The sequence below is a fragment of the Gallinula chloropus genome (assembly GCF_964237585.1).
Source record: "Gallinula chloropus genome assembly, chromosome: 4".
NCBI lineage: Eukaryota > Metazoa > Chordata > Aves > Gruiformes > Rallidae > Gallinula > Gallinula chloropus.
In genome coordinates, this window is record NC_140088.1 from 5585049 (window position 1) to 5604812 (window position 19764).

At 55.7% G+C, this 19764-nt stretch overlaps 1 protein-coding gene across 1 annotated transcript; it reads right to left on the reverse strand.

Moving 5' to 3' along the window:
• Positions 1–5522: 5522 nt before the first annotated feature.
• On the reverse strand, positions 5523–7556 carry VRTN (vertebrae development associated; the record flags this gene model as incomplete). The annotated part of the gene is made up of 1 exon (XM_084262873.1): positions 5523–7556. The coding sequence occupies one exon, from the start codon at positions 7554–7556 to the stop codon at positions 5523–5525; it is 2034 nt and encodes a 677-aa protein (XP_084118999.1).
• Positions 7557–19764: the final 12208 nt, after the last annotated feature.

The following is a 19764-nucleotide window of genomic DNA, read 5'->3' on the forward strand; positions in this document are numbered from 1 at the left end:
GGGCTGGCGGGAGAGGATTTTTGCAGAGAGAAGCCAATTAAGAGCCATCACTCAGGCATCAGCTGCTGTGAAATCAGGAGGCTCATTACCTCTCCTCTCCCCGCAGACGAAGGCACCAGCTCCCTCTTCCACAGCCTCCGGTAGCCACACGTGCGGGAAGGCGCTGGTAGGGCTGACCCTACACACTGTCCCTATGGGGCAGGAGGACAAACGGTGCCAAGAGGGGCCAGAGCACTAGGTGGGGACACCTGGCTGTCCCCATGGCCCGCAGTGAGCCTTAGGCTTTGCTGGTTAGTGAAGGTGACACACCAGAGGGTGTTAGCATCACGCTGCACTGCTCCTCTGCCTCCCCTGCAGCCCCTTCCCCACTGTCCCCCTCCATAGCCCCCACGGTGCCCAGGCACAGGGATGGTTGGAGACCACGTCTGCAGGAGTGCTGCTCCTCTGAGCTGAGCTGTTTTGCTGTAGTTGGTGCCCAGGCTGTGTTGCAGAGGCCAGAGAACTGCAGCTGCAGTTCAGAAGGCATCTCTTAAGAATGCAATTGAAATGTCATTGCAAGACATACGTGAGGGGCTTTGGAGACTCCAGGCTAGCAAGTGCCAGAAGCACCTGACTTGGAGCTCCTAGGCAAGACTGGACCTGTGTACCCCCACCCCAGATGGGCCAGAGCTCACCTCAGGCCAAGCTGTCCTGAGAAGAGGAGCTGGTGCTGCCTCCCCAGCTGTACCAGAGGGTGGGACAGTATCAGGACATACACTCACTGGTGGAAAGGCTTCTCTTCTCCTCCCAGCCCACAGCATGGCCAGGATTTTTCCATCTCCTTTTCTCAGCAAGTAAAAGCATCACCCACCCAGGCCTGTGGGAACCAGTGCATGGTTCTGCATCTGCTGATGCTTAAAATGCACTGCTTGGGTCCCACGTGCACAGGGCTCCCTTCTGCTGCCAGCCCTTGGCCCTGGTGCCAGGGTCTGCCCAGCTCACTTTGCCTCACATCACTATTTCAGCTGCTGTGAAGGGGCTGAGCTGCTGGGCTCTCTCCCTGTAGGACACATCTTCCCCATCGCTCCTCCTCTGTCAACCTCCTGCCCCTACTTCTGCTCAGGAGCTTTCCTGGCTGCAGGGCAGTGCTCAGCTTGCTTCCAGCCTCTGGAGCCTTTCAGAGGCTTCCCAGGGAGAACCCCCCCTGCTCTGCAAGCACTCCCTCTTTCCTTTTGGAGACAGGGCACCTAAGTATCCCTTAGTAATCCCTTCAGTGTTTTCTAGCTTCGTTTTTAAATCAATCTTGTTCCTTAATCAAAATGTCAGGCAGGGACAAACCCAGCGACCTGCAGAAGTCAGAGTGCTGCCTTCTCCTGGCAGGGAGAGCTGAGGGAAAGCCCCATGGCAAGGGCTCCTTCCCACTCCCTGCCTGCCCCTGCCCAGACTCACACAGCTACACAAGTACTAGGAACATAAACTTTATTCTCCAGAGTCTGGGTTTGGTGGGAGGTGTCCATCCCACCACAGGTCTCCTACCTTCCCCCAGAGCTGCAATTTCTGAGGTGATGGAGGAGGGATGAGGAGAAGGGCAAAGGAAGAAGGCAGGGAAGGAGAAATGAAATGCAAATAAATACAGCACCTGCCAAAATGCCATCCTCAAAGTAATATATCAAAGTCTAGGCATAGGCAGTAAACTCTTGACAGTATTAGGCTAGAAAGATGGAAGGTTTTCTTTCCTGAAGTGCTTTCATTTGTGACTCTTCTCCAAAACTCCAGCCTTTTCCAGATGTTGACTGTCCTAAACTGGCATCACACATCAGCTCACTTGTTTTCTAGAAGAGGAAAGGCAAGGACTGCTGCATCTGGGCCTTGGCCAAACCATGGGAATGGTGCCACACTGACAGATGTCAGCTGTGCAATGAAGCCAAGATGGGTATTAATGGGCTCTCAGTATTTGAGATCTGTTGGGCTGGAGGGTGAAATCCAGGAGTACCCAGACAAGGACTGATCTTCCATGTTTTCACTAGCAAGCCAGTACAGGAAGGAGGGGTGCCTTGGGGCCATTTACTGATGAGAACATCAGGAGGGTTTGAAAATACAGAAGAGTAAAGGAACCTGGCAACCTTGAAGGCAGGAGGGATGGAGATAGGCTGGAATGCAGGGAAATCCCACCAGGAATCGCTGCAGTGGACAGGGAGCCAGCAGGACCAGGGACAAGCCCAAGCCATTGCTCCAGTGGGGAAAAAAAGGGGGATCTGATGTGAAGGGGAAAGTGTTTCAGCAAAAACATTCATGAAGGGCAGCAGCAGGGGGCCACAGCTGGACTCCAGGAGACACCTTCAGCCACAGCACATGAAATACAGGTTTAAAAGATTCAGGCTCCTTCTCTGGAGATAGTCAAGACCCATTTGGATGCCTACCTGTGCAACCTGCTCTGGGGAACCTGCTCTGGCAGGGGGGGCTGGACTGGATCTCTGGAGGTCCCTTCCAACCCCTAAAATTCTCTGAAAAGGGAAGGAGGCAAATGGCTGTAGGAGAATAGAGACCTGGGCATGGCTGCTGTAACCTGCCAGAGGCAGATGGTTCCTCACCAATGCCCTGGGACACCAGAAGGAAAAGGACTCTTATCTCAACAGATGGATTGTAGCCTGGAGCCATGGGCTGACTTATTCAGGGGACTGATCCTGAAGATAACAAGCACCCACTACATAAGCAGTCCCAACTGGCAGAGACCCATCATGATGCTGCCATCATCAAGGCTTGGACAGGGAGAAACAGAAAGGCACTTGCCAAAACCCTCAGAGGGATGAGTTATTTTCCCACCATGTTTCATCCAGGCATCCAGCTAAGGGCAAAAAAACCTCATCACACCTTCACCAGGGCTTCTCAAAAATTTCTTGCAAGGTGGTGGTGGAGGATGTGGGAAGAGAGCCCAAGACCAGCACCCAGGAGAGATTAAACCTGCATCCACACACCAGTGTGAGGCATGCAACACTCCAGTTTGGGGAGAGTCCAGTGATGAGGAGCAGAAGCCATCCCTCTGTCTCACAGAGCACCAGGGTATCCTGATGCCCACCTGCTGGTGACCACCCCCTGTGCTGTGCCAACAGATGTCCCATGCCTGTCTCTGCTACAGGCCCTAGTCTGCACCCATGGGCAGAAATCCCCACAACCCTGCTGCTCCTTTCCTCAGCTCAGCCAAAGGAGGGCATGCTCAGGCCCTGGGGGGACACCACAGGGACAGGGGGTGTCTCCCATCAGCTTTCACATCTGCTGCAGCCCCTGCAAGCAGCTATCTCCAGCCTCCAGCAGTTTTGAGACCTGGGTAATCATTCTGGAGTAATTACCAGCTTACTCCCTTGGAGTTCACTGGTGAGAAGTCACTGGCAGCTAATTACTCCAATTACTTCCTGACACACAGAGCTCTCTGCAGCAGCACCAAGCCCTGCAGCTCCTGGCTCCCCACACACATCCCTTCCCAGGAAACCCACTGCCCTAGATCCACCTCAGTGTCCCCTGCTCTATCCCAGAGGAGGGGATGGGTGGTGGTGAAATCCCACAGGCACCAAGGAGCTAAGTAGTTTAAGAGATGCCCATCTGGCTCAGCACTGTTCTTCCAGGGCTGCCCCACCACAGAGCTCAGGTCCAAGGATGCCACAGGACAACCCCGAGCATCCTTCCTTCTGCAGTAAAGCTCAGCAGGGCTGCCTAGCATCAGTCCCCCTCTGCCCAGGAAGATGGTGATGACCAAAGGCATCTGCAGTGGGACAGGGCTGCAGCTGGCAGCAAGAGTTCCCAGGCCTACTGAAGAAAGCCAAGTTATTTGGAGCAAGGTGTAAGGAAGGAATCACTACTGCATCTCAACTCCTAAGAAGATCACTGAAGTTCCTAATCTCCCTGCAAAGGCCTGAGGGTAAGACTGACAAGACTCACCTTTGCTGTTAGACCAAGGCTCAGGGGGCTGATCTTCTAGCTGTAGAGCTCCAGAGGCTCTCTCCCCAGTTGGAGAGTGCTCCAACTCCCAGCACCTTCATGGTAAATAAGAGTGGGTACTGCAGTTCTCACACCCCCTCCTCAGTGGTGGCTGCCAGCTCCAGATGCCCTACAACCCAGTCTCTTTTTATGAGCCCCAGCAGAGCTTGGGCCAGCAAGGACCCCACAGCCCTGCACCCCAGCGTGCTGGCAGGGCAGAGGTGCAAACAGCTGGTTTCAGCCTCCCAGGACAGCACTATGACTTCAGGAGGTCAGTACCACCAGCTGGTATCTCAGCCATTGCCACCATAGCCCTGCCACCACACAGAGCTATGCTCACACTGTCCCCAGCCTCACATCTGACCTGGGAGGCAAGTCCTGGCCTCTCACCAGGGTGAGCACAGCCCCTGCCAGGCTTCCAGAGCACAACCTAGCAGATGGTCCCCACCAGGTCCCAGGAAGCAGAAGAGAACTTCCACAGCAGCAAGGATAGAGGGGAGCACAGGCTCTTCCCACCCACACATCAGTTTTAGACAGCAGATAGGGATGGGGAAGCCTTGCCCAGATACCACACAAGCAAGAGTGAGAAAACCACACAGGACTAGGAGTGGAAAAGTCTTTATTGCTTTGGTTTCTTACAAGTGAGATCTATGCATCTAGGCTTGCTGCAAGGAGACACCCACGTTGCGTTCAGCTTGCAGCACAGCACAGGGGATGCAGGGCCACTGGGCACACAGGTTTGGTCTCCCTGCCTTCTCCCAGGCACCAGGGGAGACCTTAGGAAAGTGAGGCAGCTGCCAGCAGTGAGAGAGTAAAGGATTGTACAAAAGTTTATTGCTACAAGACCAGAAAGGTCAGGGACCACTTGACTGGGACCTGCAAAGGACCCCAGCTCCTAGCTTAGCGTTCCCAGCAGACAGACTACAGTAGAGACACCAACAAGTCCCCTCCTCTACCAACCCCTGCTCCCTCTAGGTATGCTCAGAGGAGTCAGAGGCAGGTATTAAGAGCCAGAAAGCCAAGGTGGTATTGGCACTGGCCCCAATTGAAGCTTTTATTCTCCTTTGTTGGGAAAAGCCCAGATCAAAGCTCCCATAAAGCTGAGCACTCCCCAAGCTCCTGCTCCCCCACAGCTGAACCAACACTGCTCTGCTCTCTGAGGGGATGCTGGGCACCTCCATGCTCGTCCTGCACATCCACACTACTCATTCAAGCAAGTGCCCGAGAGACCTTCACATCCACTGTCTCAAGAAACCCATCAGCATCCAATGACACCGTCTCCCTTGCTCACCCTCCAGGCACACAGAGAGGACAAATGCCTTGGCCTCTCTCCTTTGGGGCAGCTCAGACAGAGCAATGCCTTCTCCTTCCACTCCTCCCGTCTCTGGGAATGGGCACTGCACACAGACGCTCCTATACCTGATTGAGCCACACAGAAAAGAAAGCCAGAGACTAGGAACAAAACAAAACCAAACAAAAGTTAGATGGGGGGCCCAGCCCGGGCATCCCGCTGGAGAGCCAAAGGGCACGTCAGCAGAGGAGCTGCGGCCTAGCCAGCTGGCAACCGACGCTCAGGCATCCACGAGCGTCAGCCCGTCGTGCAAGGCACGTTTCCACATGTAATAGGTGGAACGGGCCGTGAGCGGGAAGCGGGCACTGAACTCCTTGTAGGTGGGGAAGGTCTTCGCCTCAAAGCGTTGCTGCAGGAACAGCTTGGCCTGGGCCTTGAACTGGGCAGTGGCAATCACATCCATCACAAACATCCGGTTGTTCGCTCTCTCCGACATGGCGTAGCCAGAAATGGTGGCATTGTACGGCGTGGTTGACACTGGCTTATCTAGGTGCTTGGTGGTGGCAGCCTCCGCGTGGCACTGGGGCTTGAGGCCTGGCTCTCCTCTCGGAGGTGCCAGGGAAGCCACCCGGTTCAATGGCCGGCCAGAGCTGGTCCAGGGCAGATGATGTTGCCCAAGGGCCCGACCACTGCCCTTCCAAAACCAGTAGGCTGTGGAGGAGAGAGATGGGTAACGCAGGCGGTACTTACAGAACGGCAGCCGCCATTGCTGGACCTGCCTCCTGGCCACATCTCGCAGCTGCTTCCTCCAACACAGAGAGGGCTTGAGCTGCAAGAGGCTCCTGGGTGCTGGCTGCTCTCCATTCAGCCTCTTCTTAACAGGCACACTGCTTGGCTTCAACGGCAGGAACGGCTTTCCTATTGCTAGAGGTTTCTGGTTATCCAAGGGAGACTGAAGGGGGTTGAAGTTGGGGTTTTCCTTGATTGCTTTTCTTCGCCAGTTGTAGTAAGTGGACCTGGAGATGCCAGGGAAGCTGTGCTTGAAGCACCTGTAAGGCACCAGAGTGTTCATGGAAATGCATTTCTCCAGGTAGGATTTGGCTCCTTGCATAAAGATTCCTGCTTGGATGGGGTCGAGGGAAGGACTCGGGGATCTTAAGCTTCGGCCTGAATTTGCTGGCTCATCTACATCAGCCTTTTTTGCAACAACATCCCTGTGAAGCTCCTGCACCCCGTGGGCCTCGGCGGGAGCAGAAGCATCCCCGTTGACCATGCTCTGCATCTCGTGCTTCCAGGCGTAGTACGTGGACCGGGAGATTTCTGGAAACATTTGTCGGAAGTGCTGGAGGGGGATTATGCTGCCCTCCTGAAAGCAGGACTGGAGGAAGTGTTTGGCTGCAAACCTGGCAGCCGCTTTCTGCCGGTACTCACGAGACTGGCGCTTCCAACGGTAGAAGGTGCTCTTGGTAATGCTGTACCGGTCACGCAGGTTGGAGTAGGTCAGCTGGGGGTCACTGTTCAGCAGCTCAAGGGTCTTCATGGGCTGGACAGGAGGCTCTGGCAAAGGCATTGTGGGTTCTAGCTCTTCCAGGCCAACCACAGCCACAAAGTACTGTGCTTTGAAGACCTGCTGGGAGAGCTGCTGCCCTGACCACATTATGTGGAGGGTGGAGGTTCGCAGGCCACACTTCCTGGGCCGGATGAGCCGATTGAAATAGGGACGGATCTTCAAGTTCCTCATGGGGTAGATGGAGTAGATGTTACACTGCAGAACTGAGGCAAGAGCATAGACATGCCACATGTTGGCAAAGGTGCCAGGAAAACAGGTAGCTTTGATGTCAGCGTCAAAGATAGCCTCCAGGATAGCCATGGGGAGGCTGGTCATCTCCGGGGTCTCCTCAGTGCAGAGGGAGTAGCGGGCAGCCTGCAGCATCACCTTGGAGTCGATCATGCCATTCAAGTAGTACTGCTTGTGCAGCAGCATCTCCACCACCGTACGCACCTGGAGCTCCAGGCTGAAGCTGGGGTTGCCCCAAAGCAGCACGCTGGCAGCCTCAAAGAGGCGGTTCCCTTCACCTTTGCAAACCAGAGGTAGCATGTTACTTGGGGCATCCTCAGGATAGAGGCTCCTGGCTACTCGGTCAACCTCCAGCTCCTCTTCAAACTGCCTCCCGCAATAGCCAGGTAGGGAGAACGATGACAGGGTCCTCTCTGCCTCCAGCGCAGCACTGGTGAGGCCCTCCAGACCAAAGCACTCAGTGGCTTCCTGCAGCTCCTGCAGCACAGACTGCACCAGCTGGTGTCGCTGGATCATCCTGAAGGATGGCAAAAAAGAAAGAAGTCACTGGATATGAAGGCAGCACCCGTTCCAGACTGCCAGAGACCTGGCCTCCAGGTCCAGCTCTTCCCCAAAGGGCCAAAGAGGGGAAGAGGCCACTGCTTTCCTCTCCACCCACACTCCCAAGGACAAAGGAAGAGGCATGGGTCCCCACAGGCAGGTCTGGAACAGGGACACGGGCTCAGCTTGCTCTCCAGTGACCTCCTGTGGGCAGCACACATGGCACACAGCCTCCAGACACTTGCCCCAATGAAATTAGAGTGACTGCACCCATTGGGGTGAGAAGCAAGGTCACCTCCTAGCCTTACATGCCTGGCTTTGCCCTCAGCTTCACACCTACACCCATCTCTCCTACCAGGAGCTCCATCCCTCTCATTTTACCACCCCATTACCAGTGCCCAGAGAGAAGACAATATCAAAGAGGAAATATTTGTCACCTCTGCAGGTTCAAGGCCAACAGAAGGGGCAAGGAACTTGCCCCCTTCCCTCAGAGTGGGGCACTACAGCTGTATTCATTGCGAGCACCAAACAACAGTGCCAGAGAACCCGGGATAGGAAGAAGAGCTCAAGCCACAGCTACTGCTGCCTGAGCTGACACTAGATGTCACTTGCTGCTCAGCAGACACATACCATCAGCCAAGGAGAAGCCACAAAGGCAGGGCTTCTCCCCGAGGAGCTAGTAGGCTAGGGGCAACCCAGAAGTACAGAGAGGGAGCACTAGGTGGATAGTTCAGAGGCTGTGCAGAGCATTCCTCCCTGCCTCAGCCCATCCTTATCCTGTCCTTCTTCCCTCCACATGCCAGTTCCCACTCAAGACAATCCAAAAGGTGAAACCTGCATCCCCCTCCCATCAGCTTTGACACCTATGTGCCTCTGCCACCCCAGGAGCTTTCATGACAACTGTGCAGTCCTTACTTGGTAATGCAGCTCCATCAGTGCAACTCTATTCAGCACCTTTTCACCACCACCCAGCTCAGACCCCTCACCACAGCCAGCCCAGCCTTTCCCTCTCAAGAGGATTTTCTCCCAGGGATCACAACACTTCACACCACTAAGAAACCCCATCTCCTCCTAAGGCTCAGCCACAATGTCACCCCCCAACACATAGGGCATCACTCCACAGTCTACTCAACTCACATTCCAGCCAGAGCCCACCTTCTCACAAGACTTCACAGGCACCACTACACACTGCTGCAGTTTTGCCAGGCTGTGCTGCTGAGATGGTTTCTGTAAGCAGCAGTTACAGTTTTCCCTGTCCCCCTGTACTGCGAGCAGGGGGAAGAAGGGAGCAAAATTCTGACTAAAGTCTGCTAAGAAGGGAGTGGTGGGGGGAAAGTGTTTTAAGCTCTGGTCACGCTCCTGACTCTGGTTTCACTGTGCTTTGTAGTGTAGTGTAATAAATTAGATCGTTTTCTCTTCTTCACTCTGTGTTGAGTCTGTTTTGCCCATGTCATTGCTGACAGAATGATCTCTCCCTGTCCTTATGTTGACTCCTGAGCCTCTTAATATATATTTTCTCCCCTGTCCAACTAATAAGGGGAGTGATAGATTGACTTTGGTGGGAATCTGGCCTCCAGCCAGGGCTAAACCACCACACACACTCACAGCTCCGTGGGGAGATGGGGAAAGAGCCAGGCAGGACTCAGCAGTAGCCCGGCAGTAAAGCAGATGTCCTGCCTGACCACTCCCAGTTCTCAGCCCTGCTCCCTCCTGCAGATAAGGTTACTACTGCCGCAGCACCTACAGCCCCTGGCCATGACCAAGCAGCAAAGGAAAGGAGGTGCCACAGAATCACACAGCACACAGACCACATCCCAGCTACTTCACCACAGGGAGCCTCCATGCTGCTGCTGCTGCCCCTCACCTTTAGTCAGGCCACAGCTAGGCACCAAATCAACACCCTTCCCCTGCTTCAAGCACCTCTACAGCCTCCTGTGTGTCCGGGGCCAGGGCCCTCTTACAGCTGCTCCCACAGCTGTGGGGCATCAAGTATCAGAGCCGATGCAGGGGAACACACACAGCTGTGATGCAAAGGACAGAAACTCCTTCTAAAACTCTGGTCTGAGCAAACAGGGGGCTGTCCCTTTGGGTCAGGTCTGTATTGCTGTTCTCCTGGAAGTTTGTAGAAATTCATTGAAGTTCAGAGAAGTTTTGACTGAGCCCGTAGTGAACACGTGCTCAAGGAGCTGAGGCAAAGGCAACCCTCAGAGCCCAAGTCCTCCATTATCATGGCCTGCTAAACCCTTTCGGGGCCAGCTCCTTGCCTCTGCAGCAGCCTCCCTTTTCAGCCCCATCACCCCGCTGAGCCCTCCCATGCCGGCAGAGCCCGGGAAAGGCCCAACAAGCTTTTTCCCCGGAGGGGGTGAGGAGCTGACACATCATCAACATGATGATGAGGAGCATCAGCAACAACCCTGGTCTTTATGGGCTAGTGGGTGCCTCCCCGCCCCCTTACAGCTTGGGGGGAAGAGGGAGGGCTGGAGGCACAGGGACTTAATCCTTTTCCTAAACGCTAACCCCACAACCTCAAAGTCACTGCCAGCTCCTGCTGCCTGCAGCAAGAGGACCTTGAAAGCAATCCGAAGGCAAAACCCACAGCTGAACCAGCATAGATGAGCTCCTGGGGCAGGGCAGAAAGGGGCCCAGGTAAACCAGAAGCCAGCTAAACTAGGGGCTTGGGTTCCTCACCAGCAGCTCTCAGCACAGAGAACTTGCTGCAAAGGAAGTGTTTTTCCACCACCACCACCCCCCAAGCAAAGCCAGCTGAACACGACAGACAAGTGCTCCTGAAACTGCCTCAGCACCAAGAGGTAACCAAGAGCTTTTCTGTGCTGATAAAGGAGGTTTTAACTAACCTGGCCACTTTTGCATTGTAATAGATAAGCAAACACTTGCAGATCGCATTCCCTCACCTAAACTGATGAGCTGGTGGCATCCAGTAGTGCAAGTTCCCCCAGCCAGCCCCAAAAAACACTCAAGCCAGCAGGAATCCGGGACACTCCAGCCCCTGCTGCCCCGGCTGCCTGCAGGAACAGGGGTGTCCACGCACCCCAGCTGGGTTAGGTGGCTTGCTTCCCAGCCCCAGCTGCAGACTCAGGCCACCCCAATGTTAAAGGCTCTCACTTACGAGAGCCCCCTCCTCACCAAGAGGAGGAGGAGGTGGTTTGAGCCACCACAACCACACACCAGGAGCACAGAGGCAGCAGTCTCCAGGAGCGGTCTAGGCTAGAAATACCCCCAGGCTAGAAGCCACAGGGGGGGGTTCTGGTGTGCGAGCAGCCCAAGACAGCGAGGCAAGCCTGCTCCATCTCCCAACACCCCCCACCCAAGCCCAGAGACAGGGCAGCGCTCGCCTTGCGAGAGAGAAAAGAGCCACGGAGCCGCCTCCACCTAGGCCAAAGCACCGCAGCCAAGCCCGGCTCCAGCCGCCCCTCGGGCAGGGCACTGACCGCTCGAGTGCGAGCGGCGCCTGACAGCAGCCTCCGGCCCCGGCCACCCGCGAAGCGCGCACACCCGCCGCGGCCGCTCACGCCTCTCCCGAACGCGGCGGAGGCGGCCCCGTGCGCCGCCCCGGTACGGGGCCAGCCCTGCGCCCCGGGTGGGAGTACGGGCGGCCGCTCCCCCTCGCCCCGCAGACAAAGGGACGCACAGCCCCGGGGCGGAGGGAGCGGCCGCCGAGCAAGGACCGAGGGCAAGGGAGGGACGGGGCGCCCGCCCGGAGAAGGTGCCCTCCGCAGCGGGGTAGCTCCCGGGGTCAGGATCAGAGAGAGCCGGCGGAGAGCCGCAGCCCCGACGGCGCCCAGCCCCGACTCCGCACTCACCTGACTCCACAGGTCGCACCCCACCCGCGCCCTGGGCCGCCCCCGCACCTTTAAGGGCGGCGGCAGGAAACGGCGCGGACCCGCCGCCGCCGCCCCGGTGCCAGCCCCGCAGTGACCCTCGGGAGCTGGAGGCAGCGTGCTGCGCCGGGCCGGGCCGAGCCGGGCCGGGCCGCCCCTCCCCGCCTGCCCCCTCCCTCCCCGCCCCCGCCAGGAAGCGGGCCATCCCCGCGGCCCCGGCCCAGATGAAAGCGGAGCGGGCCGGGGGTCACTTCCAAAGCTAAAGTGATAATGGCCATTGTCCCGCCGCCGCCGCGCTTAAAGGGCCCGCCGCCTGCCGCCTCCCTGCCCCGCTGCTCCCCGGTACTCTGCCTCCCTCCCCACAGCATCCTCCCGCCCCGTACCCCACCCGGGTGTGTAGCTCCGTGGGAGGCGGCGAAGCCCACTGGGGCTGTGGGATGGGAGGTGGGTGCCTGCGTGGGGCATCCATCGTGTCCCACTGGGAGCAGGCAGGTCCCGAGTGGGTGTCACTACAGCCCCTGTGTGAGTGTCTTGCCCTCTCTCCCTGCACACTCCTTCCCAGTCCACAGCCTTTCCTCTGAGATGTTGGCTGGAAGATGGTTACTCTTTCTGCCCCCCTCCCTGAGTAGCGCTTGCCCTTCCCAAAGCAATGCAAGGCTGGCAGGACCCCCAAGCTCAGGGCTGACAAAGCTCAGCTGTGCTGCCCTTCAAAACCTTCTCGTTTGTCTGTGGAAGGCACCAAATGACAGCAAGCCTTTCTCCTGCCCTCAAGCTCAGGCAGTCTCCTGCACAAGCTCGTGTCCGCCTGGGCCCTCCATGGAGCAGCCTTCCTCCCCACTATCTCTGCCCTGCTGCCTCCCCAGCCTAATCTCAGGGCTGAGGTCCCCCTCCTTAATTCCCGCTCTCACAATGGGTTCATCCCGTCCCTCGGGCATCACGTGAGGCTGTGCAAACAGTGTGCACACCAAGCACCTCGCTCCAGCATCGCTAAGCTGCCAGCACCAGCTCCACCCCGCATCCCCTTCACAATTCCAGAACCCCTACAAGCTATCACCAGGCCCTGCCTCACCCCAAGCTATGCCACTCCAAAACGGACCTCCGAGGAGCCCATGTGCTCTTGGGCATGAAGGCTGGGTGTGTTTTAATGACATGGGACTCAGGTTAGTTAACAGGGAAGAGTTGGGCTCTTGTCCCCTGCATCGTACAGCTCCAGCTGTAGGCAGCATCTCTGCAGCCTGCCCTTGGGGACCAGCCTGAGACCTGCCACACACACCCCTACTGCCAATGGCAGAGATGGCAGGGGCTTCCTTCCCACCCACTCATCCCTGCTGCAGTGTTTGGCAATGAGTGGACGTCTTGTGGAGACATCACATATGGTATTTCTGTGCAATTTGGGAAGAAAACAAAACAGGGACCTTTCAAACAGAGAAAATGTGCCCAGCTCCCTTTTTATCTGCCCTCCCACATCAGTTTGAGAGTGAGCATCACAAGGCACACACCTTCCCTGCCCTGTCTCCTACCTTCCCCAGAAGCACACACCCCAGAGCATTTCTTCCCCACTTCTCCTGTCTCACATCTGATCCCAGGAGCATGGGGGAGAGACCGGTGAGGAGGGTTTGGCAGGAGGAATGGGGTCCCTGGAAGCTGTGGACTGTTTGTTTTTGCAAGTCCTCCCAGCCTCAGCTAGGAGCCACCACCCCAGCTGATGCTGAACCCCAGCTTTCAGTGCTCAGAGGGGTCACTCTCACAGGACACAGAAAAGCTACAGTGTGAGTAAGAGACATAAACTATCCCCAAGTGAGGTTTATTCCCATATCTCCAAAGACATCTCCACTCTTGCTATCAACCTGGCCAGTCCTGGATCTTTTTTCCCCCAGCAGGCTGGTGTTCATGCCCACAGCTGCTGCGCTCCCCTTCTCATCCTTCATCCTTTTAACTTCTTTGGTTGCAAATGCAAAGTGGTGCTCACAGGGCAGTGAGACACTGGTAAATGCCGGAGTCAGCAGGGTCAGTGATTAACATAGGAGCTGGAAAACACACAAAGAGACAGCCTGGGCAGTTCTGTTATGCAGATGACTGCACACACCGGCTTCCAGCATATAAACAAGTAGTTAGCATTTTTCTGTTCCTTGGAGGAGTTCAGTGGGGGATCAGAGTTGTCTCTGATTTGGTGCAGGATGCTTCAACATGACAGTAGGCTGTGGACACCTTTGCAGTTTAGCTCTGGGAGTCAGAAGCTTTTCTGTCTGTTGTGTTGTCTTTTCTGTGCCTGCAGCAGCCTGTCCTCTCTCAGACAAGGCACAGTGCAAAGCTGCAGAGATGTCCAGCTGTGTGCGTGGATCTCAGGGCACCATGTTTCCAGCCACGCTGGAAAGGAGGTTTTACTCCTCCAAGTTTGGTCAGAGTCTTCTCTCAGGTCAAGAGCAACCTCCATGTTCAGCAGATAAAATTCTCATTGGTTTGAACCTCATAGTGAAGGATGTCCCAAGGACTTGGTGTATAAGCCTACTTGTAGAAGAGGTTTTCCTCCAGCCGTCACTGGAATGTGACAATCCCAATGGTGCCACGTGTAGGGACAACATTCAAACATTCAGTTGTCATCTCCAGGAGAAAAGGTCCCTCAACCCATCCGTTGCAGTTTTGCCAGGTTGTGCTGCTGAGACGGTTTCTGTGAGCAGCAGTTACAGCTTTCTGCCAGCCTCAAAGTGCAAACTTCAGGCAATTCAAGGCTGAGAGACGGTCACAGCACCTCTGGGAATCACATATAGGAGAAAACAACCCAGAAGCAGCTGCATTTTGCCACCGGAGAAGGGAGAAGATGTAAGGAGCTGTGCAGACACCAAGGCTGGGAAAGGGCAGGGGGGGAGGCGGCCCAGGTGCCGGAGAGAAAGATGCCCCTGCAGCCCCTGGAGAAACCCATGGAAAAGGCCCAGACCCCACCTGCAGCCTGTGGAGGGGCTCCATGCTGGATGGAGCACGTGGAGACATAGAGGAGATGCTGTGACCCTACGTTGGAACAAGCCCCTGCCAGCACTTGCAGCCATGAGGAGAAACAGAGACACAGGGATGAGGGAGAAATATTTGCGTCGGAACAGGTTTGCTGGGGGGAGGCTTGGAACCCTGTGGACTGGGACTGAGAGACACTGTGATGGAGAGATTAAAGCCCTGTGGGAAAGGACTCACGTTGGAGAAGTTGGTGGAGGACTGTCTGCTGTGGGTGAGACCCCATGGGGCAGCAGGGAGAGGGTGTGGAATGAATGTCACCTCCCCCCAGCCGAGAAGGAAACCACCTTGGAAGGGACTGACCAAAGCCCCATCTCCCAGTCCCTGCCCCCCTGTGCTGCGAGCAGGGGGAAGAAGGGAGTGAAATCATGACTAGAGTGAAGTCTGCTAAGAAGGGAGCTGGGGGGGGGGGGGAGGTTAGGGGTGTTTTAAGATCTGGAAAAGGAAAACAGCTCATGAAGAAGTAACTGAGAACCCCATTTTTCCCAGTCCCTGCCCCCCTGTACTGTGAGCAGGGGGAAGAAGGGAGCAAAATCTTGACTAAAGTCTGCTGAGAAGGGGGAGGGAGTGTTTTAAGATCTGGATGCATTTGTTTTAAGCTCTGGTCACGCTCCTGACTCTGGTTTCACTGGTCTTTGTAGTGTAGTGCAATAGATTAGGTAGTTTCTCTCCTCTTCACTCTGTGTTGAGTCTGTTTTGCCCATGTCATTGCTGACAGAATGATCTCTCTCTGTCCTTATGTTGACTCCTGAGCCTCTTAATATATATTTTCTCCCCTGTCCAATTAAGAAGGGGAGTAATAGACTGACTTTGGTGGGCATCTGGCCTCCAGCCAGGGCTAAACCACCACACCATCTCCACTCCCACCTAGAGGACCTCCAAGATAGGAGGGAACCCTATCCACTGTAGTGCTGTCTGTCCATGGGTGGACCTGAGGAAACCATTCAGATAGGATTGGATATTGGCTGAAACACCTGGGACAACCAAATGCCATTTGGGGCACGTCAGACTGTGAACCAAAACCACCTCTGGGATGGTGGTTGACCCAAACAATTCTGTGATCTATAAATGGGCTAAACTGACATGTTCATCCCCTTAAAGCCATTGGTAGTGCCCTGGCTTCTGTTTTCCCATCTTTCTCCCTCCAGAGCACTGCAAAATCCCCCTCTGGGGAGTCAGGGGAGCTGGAACTGCTGAGGGGATGGAAGGACTGGAGAGAATGGGGACTTCTAGGAGGATCCTAAGTGTCTGTTGTCTTGGTTGGGTGCTTCTCCTGCACCCAGCATTGCTCCACAGGGAAAGAGCCATGAGCAGAGCTTGCAGCCTTAGTTGGCATTAGAAAGAGGGCTGCCACAGCTGCATCTGCCCAACTGTCTTAGGGAGAAGGAAGGCCAAGGGGTTCTGGTATTACTATGCTCAACAGAGACCTGGGAAATACAGAGTCCACCCTCATTTTTGTAGTAACTTGTTCAAGCTGAATGACAGAAGTCCTGTACTGGGGGTCACATTGTTTGGTACTTCTCATTCCCAACCTTGAAACTGTCTCTGAAACCACTGCTTCATGCCTGCATGGGAGCCCATAAAGGGATGCTCAGATGGACAGACTGCTGGGCTCTGCAGAGAGGTCCTGGGAGGTGCTCTCCTGGCTGTGGACAGATGCTCGGCACCAGCAGACAGATAATGTTGTTCAGTTCTGCTCACATCACACTGAGGAGAGTGACAAACTACAGGGAGTTTACAGCCAGGAGCATCAGAGCTGAGGTGATTGAATTATAGGAGATGATGCAAGGAGCAAAATCTATTTAGTGGTGCTGAAGAGAGAACCAGCAGACGGGGACACTCAAGTGCATCAACCTCAGCAAATGAGAGCAGTTAACGGGTGACTTCAGCTGCATAACTGAGGACAGAGAGCAGAAGAATGTGACCTGAACTTTAGGACAGCTTGGCAGCAAGGCCCAGCCAGAAGTTTCATCTCCCAAGGGAAGTGGGGAGCTAGCCTGGGCATGAGGTCCCACCTTAGACGAGAGATGGGGTGTCCCTAAGGCTCTCGCACACCCTGTCACCCTCTTCCTCTGCAGTAATTCAGGGCTTGAGGTTGTTCTGCTTCCTCCAGCACTCCTCAGTGCCACATCCTTCCTTTCCATCACTCAGAGAACACTGTGACCCCCATTGCTACTCTCTCTGACTTAAGATCCCTCTGTGTGGCACCAGGGGACCTCAGTGTTGTCCCCTGAGGGTCACCCAGAGCACCCTGTCACTCTCCTAATGGTGACTGCCTCCCAGTTAACCTTCTGGGGGATGTTCAGGACTGACCAGTCTAACACACTGTGAGTGTACAGGAGGGTTAAGGTCTGCCTGTCCCCTGCCCTGGGGTAGCAGAGCCCAGACAGCAATTCCCACCTCTAAATCTCTGCTCCGCTCAGGGCTCTTTTCCCTTCTGGCTTCTGTCCAGATGGGCTCACCCTTTCTACCTGCTCTCTGAGATGGGAGGGAAGGTTTGAACTTGGTGCCAGCCCTGTAACCTTGCTTCCCAAGGCTACCTGAAGCTCCCAGCCACACAGGAGGGAATTAAACGTGAAACATCACCACAGTACCATGGTGCTGGGTGAGGACTGGGAGTCTTGGCCACATCCTGGGGACCTGTCCGTAGGTGGGAGGGGTGGGGGGAGAGCTGGGAACTGCAGGAGATTCAAAGTCAAGATCAAAGCGTTTCTCTCTGAAGCCCTAACACTCTCCTTCCCTCCCACTTGCACATAAAAGCACTCTGCCCTCAGCAGGCTCTCTGTTGGGGAGGGTGGGTGGAGGAGGGGGCTGCTTTCCCCCTTGCTTTTCCTGTGTTACTAATAACTCTTCCCAGAGGTGAAATGGTGAAAATCCTTTCACCCCTCCTCCCTCATGCCTGCTTCTTGCCCAGATCCAAAGGGCCCAGAGCCATTTCAATGCCTGTGAGTTGATGGCAGACCTGGCCTGCTTTGGGGTGTTACTGGCTGATGCCAGCACAGGGGCAAGATGCAGGGAGCAAAGCCTTTGAAGTGTACAGTGGAAAGACACTGTTAGAGGCAAAGCACAAGGAAGGGGGATTGAAAAGCAGTTTGGCCCACAGGAGGGGAAAGGCTAATTAAGGCACAGTGCAGAGGCAGAATCGTTAAGGTATCCCAGCAGGAGCTGGTGGTGCAGCCCTGTGGAGACTTAAGCTGCCTGGGTTGCTTGCTCCCCCTGGGTTCTCCATTCCCACTCTCTGTTTTGGGGTGGCCTAGGAGTGTGTGAGAGTCAGGCAGTTCAGGTCACTGATCCAGCTGCAAAGGAGGTGGTTTAGTTCACGTCCTAATACAGACAGAGCTCAAACTCAGGGTGGGGGTTCCCATTACTCCTTCCTTACTAACAACCAGAGAAAGGGCTAAAGCTTGCAGGTGACCCCAAACTGAAGGAGAAGCTGAAGGCTCCAGTGAGGATGGGCACGTATGAAGAGGCTGGAGCCTGAGAGCATGGGGGGAAAACAGCAGATTCGATGCTGGAAAGCTTGGGAAGGCAAGACTCTTTCAGCAGTGCTTCATTATGCAGCATCGCTCAAACCCAGCAGCACTCACAAAGCCCGGGGACAGGGAACCGAGGGCAAGAGAGCTGAAGAGTCAAGGCTGTGTCGCTTTCGGTAGTGGCAGCAGCAAACGGCCCGTTTCAGAGAGCACCCAGGGCCACTTACCCACCCCCAAAGGCACTGAAAGGTGGCTCTGTCGGGCTGCTCCCTACCTACATCCCAGCAGCGGGCAGAGGGACCGGAGGGAAGAGACAGCACACGGCAGACGGGGGCCGGGGCTGCAGGAGGGATGGGCACAGGGGGCTTCTTCCCCCACCGGTCCCGGGCAGGGGGAAAATGCATGCGACCGCAGGCAAGGGGAGGACGGGGGATGGGGCGTTTCACACCTAGCAAGCAGGACCAGATGGAGCTCGAGTTAAACACCGCAAGGAATTCACTTGCCCTGCCACAAGGATCCCGGGATTTAGCAAGCGGTGCCCGGCTCTCCCTTCCCTGGATCCACGGCAGAGCGTTTAGTGACGGGGTTAGCGATGCGGAGGGGGCTTCTCTTGGGTCTGTAGCTACTCAGGGAGCCAAGATATGGCCCTGCAGTGTAAACAGAGCCATACAACCCGGTCCACGTTGTGATTCCCCAATCCTTTCCCGAGCCCTGCCCCCAGGCAGGCTGAAACAGCCGTGCTGTTTGCTGGGGGAGAAACGTGAGAAGTAGAGCCGGAGTGCTGTAAAAGATGTAAATGTTTCGGTCCTGAGAGCAGCTCTGAGTGTCTAGGGCACAGCCTCAGCGGGGGGATGGAGCGACACCGAGAAAGCACTTCTCTATTGTTCGTGATCTTGGCTGCCTTAGGAGGGGTCCCAGGAAAAATCCTGGAGCTGATTCACTAAAGGGAGCTCACAGCATGGTCTTTATCAGGTGGTGGTCATGGGGTGACAGGGACAGGACAAAGGGCAGGGAGGAGGAGGTAGGAGGAAGGATATGGGATGGGCAGTTGTGGGCATCTCATCTCTGTGTCAGATCCCCTGGCTCGGTGCTGTTTCATCAGCAGGGGAAAGGAAGGGGAGGGATATCCCCTTCGCCATAAGGTGTGCGAGGGAGCAAAGGAGTCGGTTCAGTCCCGGTAACCGCTGACAAGGTGACACACGCAATTGCAGTTGCACCCTGAGAGGATGTGACTGCTTAGGAGCGACCATCACCCAGGTCTGATGCAACGGCCGAGGAAAAAACACCGATCCTGTTAACATAAAAATTAGTCATCGCTGAGGTCAGGTTTTCAGAGGGCTGATCTCTGCCCTCTGGAGCTTAACCTTTAGGTAGGACTGATAGCACTGTGAATTCCAGCAGGAAAAGAGCTGAGAGGTGAGGGCAAGGAGAAAGGGAGACCTCTTAGGGACAGGGCCATTTGCTGAGGAAACAGGCTGATGATGTGCCTTCCTTCATCCCTGAGCGCCCACACTTAGTTTTGTGGTTGGAAGTGCCCGGAACTGTGAGCAGGTAGCAGCAGAGCAAAGACGAGGGAGAAGAAAGAGGGGGCTGGGTGGCGGGGAACTAGGAGGAGAGTGAAACTGCTCTGTGTATGGGAAGAGGGGCCGATGGGGTGTGCAGGGGAGCCCAAAGACTCTGCGGAAGCAGCAGCACGAACACGATGGTAGGTGTGAGAAGTGCTTGAGCAAGGAAGGGGCTTGTGGGATCCCCCCCACCTCTTATCGTCAGGCTTGTCTGGGAATTTACTTGTGAAATAGCTCATAAGTTGGTTTCTGTATGAAAGCTGAGATCGCTGAGAAGCCAAAGAGGGTCAGCTCACCGGCACAG